Source organism: Ochotona princeps, chromosome 19 (assembly GCF_030435755.1).
Source record: "Ochotona princeps isolate mOchPri1 chromosome 19, mOchPri1.hap1, whole genome shotgun sequence".
Taxonomy (NCBI): Eukaryota; Metazoa; Chordata; class Mammalia; order Lagomorpha; family Ochotonidae; genus Ochotona; species Ochotona princeps.
The window spans coordinates 5,969,441-5,978,774 of record NC_080850.1 but is presented as its reverse complement, the minus strand read 5'-3'; the positions used below and the strand labels follow the sequence as shown (position 1 = coordinate 5,978,774).

Genomic DNA, 9,334 nt, shown 5'->3' with positions numbered 1-9,334 from the left:
AACAAGACCTTCTGCTAATCATAATTATGATGTTATTAATTTTCTTAAGTCTAAACACCCACCTATTTTACTTTCCCAAATTGACAAACTTTTGAGAGATGTTGCTATGGCAATGTGACACACAAGTGAATGTCTTTGCTGACGGGGAGAATATGTTGAAATACCCTCACATGTCCACCCATAAAAACAAAAAAATCTGTCCTTTGGAATTTACATGACTTTTTTTTTCCTCTTGAATTTAGATTCAATTATCAGCAAACCTAAATTAGATATAACCACACTTTTTAAATGATTTGAATACAAAATAGAAAAGTAGTTAAAGCTCTCAAAAACATGGCATGGTACAATCACAGATATATTTAATCAGGCTATAGGAAATTTAACTCTATTACATTTAAACTAATTAGCAGTTTGAATTTGCTATTGAAATAGTAATGGTGTTTCACATTCATGTAGGCATGGAGGCTTAGGATTTCCCTCTGAGCATGGTGTGTGTCGTCTCCTCACCTCTTTTACACCTCAGGGACTCTCGGCTCCTGTGCTGCCCCTTTGCATGGAAGGAACCTTTGCATGTGAAACCTTTCAACGCCTCACTGTGAAAATCCTTGGCAGCTCTGCTCCAGCCACTGTGTACAAGAGCCAGGTTATCTTAGCAGATCTCTGACTGAACCTAACTGGTGGATGGTTAACCGACCTCTGCTAGGAATGAGGCAGGCGGGAAAATGGCCGCCCACTGTGCTGAGAGGCAACGCTGAGTCAGAGCGCCAGAAGCCACTTCCCAGCGTTTTGTCTTGCTCTTGATGTTTAAGCAAGGCCAGTAAACCTTTCGTGTTTGTCAACTGTGGTTTGAAATGTTTCTCTGGAAGACCAAAGAGAGGCATACCTCTCCTAGGAATGGGTTTTTCTTATATCATTCTTGCCAAGTGGGAAGCAGATATAATGAAGTTATTATCCATAGTGGAAACAGCTGTCATGGATTCCTGGGCTCCCTGAACCAGGCCCTATGCATCTGGGGGTCACAGTTAGCTCTAAGAAGTTCCAAGCAGAGTGCATCTGTCAATGAAGGTATTATACAGGAGTGACCTTCTAGGCCTGGAGAGGAACACAGCCTTACTGATTACAGAAACGGTTCAGCATACTTATGCGACAAGAGGTTCAAGAGACTTTTCAACCGAGTACCAGCTGATGACAGACCCAACTACACTGAAAACATTATTGCCTAGAGTTCCAGAAGGGTGCCTGCCACCAACGTGCTGAAAGGCACCAGCATTTAGTGTGAATGTAAGTAAGGAGTTCCACAAGTGGGCGTGGGGCAAGCAGCACTGAGACACAGTCTGCCCGTCTCCAGGCCTTTAGGACTACGTATGACACGAGCTAACACGAACAAATTGGAGCAGGATGGACGCTAACCTCCAATGCTGGGCTTTTCCGACTTCATTAAACAAACAAACAAACAAACAAAAAAATCAAAGCTTCTGTCTTATAGCTGTTATTGATGATATCTGGAAATGATATGATTTGATGTACGTATTTTTGGAAACTGTATTCAAAAGGTGCTTGGTGCTGTTCTTCACGGATGCAACGTTCCCATTATAGTCCCAATCATTTAAATACAGCAATTACATAGTCGGTGTTTTAAAATAAATGGTTATCTATATCTTAACTGCCTCTCAAATTAGAAATTGTAATTACATGAGTCTCAAAGGCTGGCTCTTTGTGTTTTTTATGATTTTCGTTGGTCTCCATCACAGATGGAATTTTTCACTGGTAATTCCTCAGAACTAGATCCATTCGTAGGGAATTTGGAGCAGTCAAAGCACATTTCACGCCACAGAGTGGGAGACAGGAGCGAGCAGGAAGCAGCTGCGAGGGCCGCTCAGTTGTCCACCGGGGGCGGGTTCTGCAGGGGCTGGCTCACTATCACCTGCACCACGTAGTCCTTTGGGATCTTCAGCTCTTCCAGCTTCATCTTGTCAGTGAGAGGTCTGCCGGAGAAGAACCACCGCTGACTAGTGGGCTCCACGCCCTCGGCTGTGTGCAGCCGCCTCTTCATGTGGAACACGGAGTCTGTGCTGCGGACCACCAGCTTGAGGTCCTTGCCGGTGGAGAGGCGCAAGCGCAGCTGCGATTCGTAGCCGGAGTTGGGCGGAGGTTCGGGGATGTCCAGAGTCTCTATGTCACTCTTCTCCTCTATCATGTTGATTGGAGGCGCCAGGCAATAGACAGGAAGCTGGTATCTGTTCCCCAGCTCGTCGTAGCACTCAGTAAGTGCACCTTCAGAAACAGAAGATCATTTTAATACAGGTGAGTGTGCTGCTGTTTTCACTGAATTCACATTTCATGAGAAGGGAAATGAAAACATAAAATTCAACTTAGTTCATACTGTTAGTGGTTAGATTAAAAGGAAATTTAAATGACACTAGGTTATCTTTTGAAGAAATTAATCAGCTGCTCTAAACAAAACAAAAACAAAACAAAACAAAACAAAAAGAGTGCCTAATCCCAACTGACCAGGAGGCAGGGTTCCAGTGTAGTTCTCTGCCTGGAAATTTTAAGCTCAAGTACTGAGGTCCCAAGAGATGACAAAACCAGTGGAGGCAACCATGCCAGCTCTGCACTCACTGCTTTACAGGGAACTTCATCAGCACAGTGAACACACGCATGACTGAGGAGGTTTATTTAACCCTAATGAGTTAATCTACTGTAAAGAAGCTATGGATTAAAGACCAAGAACAAAAGGGGCATGAAGCTTGTAATGAGCTGGCACAGGTGAGGGAATAAAAGCGCCTAGAGCTTTAAAACAATTACTAATGGCTCATTTCCTTATAAAGCACCAACTGCATTATAATGCCCAGCACTTCCTCTTTCCTGGGAAAGCTTAAAAGTGTAACAATGAAATGTTTTCTGGTTGTGTGTAACATACCCTTTCCTCAAGCCCAAGTGCTAATGTCATTCATCAATTTGGATTAAAAAAACCATCCTTTTTTTTTTTTAAACATATTTTTATTGCATTTCCTTTTTTTTTTAAATTAATAAAACCATCCCTACTGAGAACACACATGCAGGGCAGTAAATACAGGAGGTGGGATTCTGAACAAAGGGCATCAATGGACAGACGAGCTGAGACACGATGCGTGTGGCCACGGGCAATGGGCTGAAACGACAAGGTCTCCAAACTGAGACCGCCATTGGTCACTAACTCGCCAAGTGTCTGATCTGGTCTGCCTTCTAAGGTGACACAGCTCAGTCAGCAGGTGCAAATACACAAGTCCCCTTCTCTGTTCAGGCTGTACGTTGCTCTTCAACACTGCTATGACAGTGGAGAGGATTTACTTGAAGTCCACTTGTGATCACGAACGGCTCTCTACAGTAGTGACCACGCATTGCAGAATCACTGTATGTGCAAAGATGGCACATGTACAGAATTGTTCTTGAATAAACAGATACCTTAGAGAGACACTGTACCAAATTACTACCAATGCAAGCAGGAGACACAGATGGCATTTCCAGCCTCTATTAAACACTTGTGCAACTGTGAGCAACATTTTTTTTTTGAAAGATTTATTTTTATTGGAAAGTCAGATATACAGAGAGGAGAGACAGAGAGGAAGATCTTTGTCTGCTGATTCACTCCTCAAGTGGCCGTAACAACTGGAGCTGAGCCAGTCTGAAGCTAGGAGCCAGGAGCTTCCTCTGGGTCTCCCACGCGGGTGCAGGGTCCCAAGGCTTTGGCCCGTCCTCAACTGCTCTCCCAGGTCACAAGCAGGGAGCTGGATGGGAAGTGGGGCTGCCAGGATTAGAACTAGCTGGCACTCATATGGGATCCTGGCATATGCAAGGTGAGGACTTCAGCCGCTGGGCTACTGCAGTGGGCTCTCAGTGTAATTATTATTTTTACCACTTGAGATTTGCATATGTACACAGGTCTGCAAAAATCAAAAGTTAATGTTTCTGCAAGCACATGAAATGTTACCTTGGGACTTGGTGCAGTGGCCTAGTGGCTACAGTCCTCACCCTGAATGCGCCAGGATCCCATATGGGCGCCAGTTCTAATCCCGGCAGTCTCAGTTCCCATCCAGCTCCCTGCTTGTGACCTGGGAAAGCAGTGGGCGATGTTCCAAAGCCTTGGGACCCTGCACTTGCGTGGGAGACCTGGAGGAAGCTCCTGGCTCCTGGCTTCAGACTGGCTCAGCTCCAGTCGTTGCGGCCACTTGAGGAGTGAACCAGTAGACAGAAGATCTTTCTATCTGTATTTCCTCCCTGTATATTTGTCTTTTCAATAAAAGTAAATAAAAATCTTAAGAAAGACATATTAAGACTGATTATAGTGGTAGCTTCATAGGCACAGACCAGTTTAAGCTGATGAAACTGTTTAAATATGTCCTGATTATAGCACTTCATTTTACCTCTATTAAGTTAAAAAAAAAAAAAACCAAAAAACCAGAACAGGAAAAATATAAAAAAACCAAAACATTCAGATGGCAATGGCACTAACACGGAAAAAAAAATCACACTCCCAAAATGAGTAAAGGATGGGCCAATGCCTAGAATTCCAAGCCTCCTCTAACCCTCCTAAAGTCTACTGAAAAGATGTCTCCATTTCCACCTTAGAAAAACAAAAACCAGATGAAGGTGAACAGTGGGGAGGGAACAGGGGTAGCCCATCTGATGCAATCCAACCAACCAGCCTGGGCTGCGTCAGGTTCAAGATCAGTGCTCTTGGAACTCAGCTACTCCAGCACCTCCTACAGCATCCTAGGGAGTGCAGCAGCAGGGGGCTGGAATGAGAAACGCAGCTCTTCAATGTCATTCCAAGCAGAGCTGAACACTGCCAAAGGTCTGCTCTGGGACTCTGGTCTTCCCTAACACAGAGGGCTCGAGATCTACTTTTCAATAACTACAACCTCCTATGGTAAAAGCAGACATCAACATGTAAGTTACAGGGATGTGAAGTGACGGAATGAATGTAAAGAAACGAAGCAGAGGGTTCAGGCAGCTCTACTTGCAGCCGAAGAAACAAACCAAAACTGTGGACACACAGTAGGATCACAGAGTGGCTGGGATCTGGCCAAACCTAGAGGAAAGTAAAAGCCCGATCTTAGACATGCTGAGTCAGTTTCCTCCATGATAACAGTATCTGGCCTGCCTGCATAGTTGCTGTACGGACTTGCAGAAACAAGTTGCCTAGCAAGTATAATAAATTTATAGAAAACTCCTGGTAATGCGGGTTCTTTAAAAAAAAGGCTTTTACAGATTTTTTTTTCTTTTTAGAACATTAATCATTATTTTTTACTTATTTGAAAGGCATGGTGTAAGACACTTCTGGTGTACTTCTCAGACCCCACGACAAGCACAGGGGTCCTGAGTGGGTGACAGGGCCACCACCATCAGCACCCAAGCTGTGCCAGCAGGAAGCTGGAATCAGAAGCAGAGCTGCAACTGGACCCAGACACTGAGACAGGTGATGTAGGCATTGTCCAACCCTTGCCCTCACACAGGAGCCAGCACAACGGGAGACCCAAATGAAGCCACTGGCTCCCAGCTCTAAACCAGCTCAGCTTTGACCACTGCAGCCATTTAGAGAGTGAACCACTAGATAGAAGACCTCTCATTCTGTCTCTCCTTCTCTCTTTGTAAGTCTCTGCCTTTCCAATAAAAATTAATTTTTTAAAAAAATATTTTATTATACTTTTTTTATTGGAAAGTCAAAATTAAGAGAAGGAGCAACAAAGAGAAGGATGCTTTGTCCACTGGTTCACTCCCCAAGTGGCCACAATGGCCAGAGCTAAGCTGATCCAAGGCCAGGAGCCAAGAGCTCCCAGCTTCAGCCTGGCCCAGTCCCAACTGGTTTTTTGTTTGCTTCTCTGTTTTCATTTAAAAATATATATATTTATTTTTATTGGAAAGGCAGATCAGATTTACAAAGAGAAGGAGAAATAGAGTAAGATCTTCCATCTGCTGCTTCACTGCCCAGATGATCTCAGCGGCTGGAACTGAGCCAATCTGAGGCCAGGAGCTTCCCCTGGGTCTCCTGTGAAGATGTGGGGTTGCAAGGCTTTGCACCATCCTCTACTGCTTTCCTCGGCCACAGCAGGACGGGAAGTAGAGCAGCTGGGACACGAACCAGTGCCCACATGGGATCCTGGTGCTTGAAAGGTGAGATTTGACCACTGAGCCATTGTGCTGGGCCCAATCCCACCTGTTGTATGCATTTGTGCAGTGAACAGCTGCATGGAAAATTCTGTCTTTCCCTCTTTCTCTGACTCTGCCTTTCAAACAAACAAACAAGTTTTTAAAACTAAAAAAAAAATTGTAGCAGTTGGTATAGCATGCTCCCTGGGGCCTCATCAGACACCCTGCTTCTCCCATCTCCCCCAGAATGGGACGGAAAGGAGGTCTTCCTCACACACAAGCCTGCTCACTGAGGGACAACTTCCCACCCTAGCTATTTCCAGACTTTGATTACTCTAACTAAAGCGAAAGGATGACAGCAGCAGAGGAGTGTATAAACCTACGTTTATAATTCTCAACCATTTTGGTCTCTTTGAGGCTAGATAGAGGAAGATGACACAACAGTTATAATTTACTAGCCATCGGATTCTTAAAGACTTTTTCATTTCTAAATACAAAAGACTGGCAAAAATATTCTATCTCTAATGTCATTATAGTGCCTTTATTTTCATTTCTAAGCTTTTTTTTTTTTTTTTTTTTTTATACATAACATCATATCATCTTAAATTAAGGCAAACATGTGGTATTTAACCTTTTGGGATTGGCTCATTTCCCTTAGCATTATGGTTTCCAGTTTGGCCCATTTGGCCACAAAGAACTGCATTTTGTTTTTTTTAATAGCTGAGTAGTATTCCATGGAATAGATGAACCATAGCTTTCTTATCCAATCCTCTTTTGATGGGCATTTTGGTTGTTTCCATGTTTTTGCAATTACTGATTGTGCTGCTATGAACATAGGAGTACATGTTGGTTTCTCATAGAACAAGTGTTCTGGATATATTCCTAGGAGTGCTATTGCTGGATCATACGGTATGTTGAATTTGAGTTGTTTGAATATTCTCCATACTGATTTCCATAGAGGCTGTAAGCTTTAAGAATTACCAATGCGGTTTCTTAAATAATAAATTCCTAGGGGGACCTTTAGAGCAACAAAAATTCATGGCCTGCTTTAGGGGTCTCTGACATGCCACTGCCTGCAGTGCCGGCATCCTGTAAGGGTGCTTATTCAAGTTCTGCCTGCTCTGCTGTATTTCTTCTTTTTTTTTTTTTACGATTTATTTTATTATTTTGTTTGAAAAGCAGAGAGAAGAAGATCCACAAAGATCCATCTGCTGGGTAAGTCCCCAAGTGGCCCAAACAGCTGCATCTGAGCTGATCCAAAGCCAAGAGCCAGGAGCCTCCTCCAGGTCTCCCACGTGGGTGCAGGGTTCTAAGGCTTTGGGCCATCCTCCACTGCTTTCCCAGGCCACAAGAGGGAGCTGGGTGAGAAGCTGAGCAGTCAGGATAGGAACCGGTGTCTATATGGAATCCTTGCAGATGCAGGGAAAAGACTTTAGCAGCAGGCTATTGTGCAGGGCCCTGCTCTGCTCTATTTCTGATCCAGATCCCTGCTGATACACCTGGGAAAGCGGCGGAAAATGGCCCAAGCCCTTGGGACCCTGTACCCACGTGGGAGACCAAGATGGAGCTCCTGACTCCTGGTGTTGGCCTGGCCCAGCTCCGGCTATTGTGGCCATCTGGGAGAGTGAAGCAGCATGTGACAGATCTGTGTCTGTCCCTCTCTCTGTAACTCTACCTTTCAAATAAATACATCGTAAAAACACAAAAAACAAAAACATGTACTGAGCTAGTTTACAGAATCTAATTAAAAGACTCATCTAAGAAATTTCACTGATAAGCATTAGACAGAAACAGCAAAATTCAGTTAGTGACACAATGTTAATATCATAAATTTATTACAGCACTTTGGAGGAAAAAGGCTCAGACAGCAGCTTGACTCCTTCATGCTTATGCAAAAAAATATAATTAAACCTAGAGAGGGAGCTCATTTAATATTCTCAAATTACCAAGAGTAAGTCTCCCATATTTATTACTTGGTGGGAGTTTTCTTGGTGGTTTACAGAGCTAAGGAAAACAAGGGACTTGAGTCTTCGGCGACAGCCGCACCCCACTGGATGCACTAGGGCCCTGCCTTCCATGAGGCAGAGCTCTTCCCCCCATGGACTTGAAAGCAAGGCCACGATTCTAGAATACAATCAGATATTCTCACAGATAACTTCGTAAGTACTAAGAAAGGAATTCAAAATTGCTGAATCTCAGGTTTCTAAAACTGAAACTAACAACACACATGACTCTTCTACTTGTGGGCTTGTACACTGCAAAACATAAGCTACAGGTATGAAAAAGAGAAGAATGATAAAGCCCTGTATAAAGGAAGGTCCTTTACATTATATAAAATAATCATTACAAAACTGAAAGATACAGTGAAACAAGATTATGTTAACCAGAACTCCCAGTCACATCAGAGTTAAAGAATCCAGGGACTGGAGTTGGCTCTGTGGCCGAGTGGATGAAGCTGCTACCGGTGAAGCCCAGCATTCCTTATGGGCATGAGCTCATGCCCCTGTTGCTCCACTGCCTGGGAAAGCAGCAGCGTGTGACCCAAGCATGTGGGTCCCTGTCACTCATATAGGAGGTCCAATGAACCTGCTGGCTTCAGCTGGCCTATCCCTGGCCACTGAGGTCACTTGGAAAGAGAACCAGTGCACAAAAGATCTCACTGTCTTGTTCTCTCTGTACCTCTTGATTTTCAAATAATTACGTCTTTAAAAAAAAAAAGCCAGGGGTCAATCTAAAACTAAAGATTCATACTGGAACCCAGTACAATGGCAGTTCAGTGGCTAAAATTTTCACCTTGCATGCAATGAGATTCCATATGGGTGCCCATTGTGTCCTGGCTGCACCACTTCCCATCCAGCTCCCTGCTTGTGGTCTGGGAAAGCGGTCGAGGATGGCCCAAAGCCTTGGGACCCTGGCACCCGTGTGGGAGACCTGAAGAAGTTCCTGGGTTTGGATTGGCTCAGCTCTTAGTGTTGTGGCCATCTGGGGAGTGAACCAGCAGCTGGAAGATCTTTCTGTATGTCCTTCTCTTTGTAAGTCTGTCTTTCCAATAAAAAATAAAACTGCAAAATACTCAGTGAAATGTCATTCTACTATAAATTCTTCAATGCAGGACAGATCATTTTGCGTATCATCTTTGTGCAGGGACATGCTAATCTTCTCTGTATCATTCCAATTATAGTATATGTGCTGCCAAAGCAAG

The 9,334-nt window shown here is 44.0% G+C and overlaps 1 protein-coding gene and 1 pseudogene across 1 annotated transcript in view; both read right to left on the bottom strand.

Annotated features, from left to right (window-relative positions):
• Nucleotides 1-584: 584 nt before the first annotated feature.
• Nucleotides 585-9,334, bottom strand: part of UBTD2 (ubiquitin domain containing 2) — a 48,889-nt gene continuing 40,139 nt past the window's right edge. The window contains exon 3 of the mRNA XM_058677664.1: nt 585-2,274. Coding sequence (XP_058533647.1) covers nt 1,877-2,274 — 398 coding nt within the window. The 3' untranslated portion in view covers nt 585-1,876. The remainder of the gene's footprint in view (nt 2,275-9,334) is intronic.
• On the bottom strand, nt 9,235-9,333 carry LOC131482708 (U6 spliceosomal RNA; annotated as a pseudogene).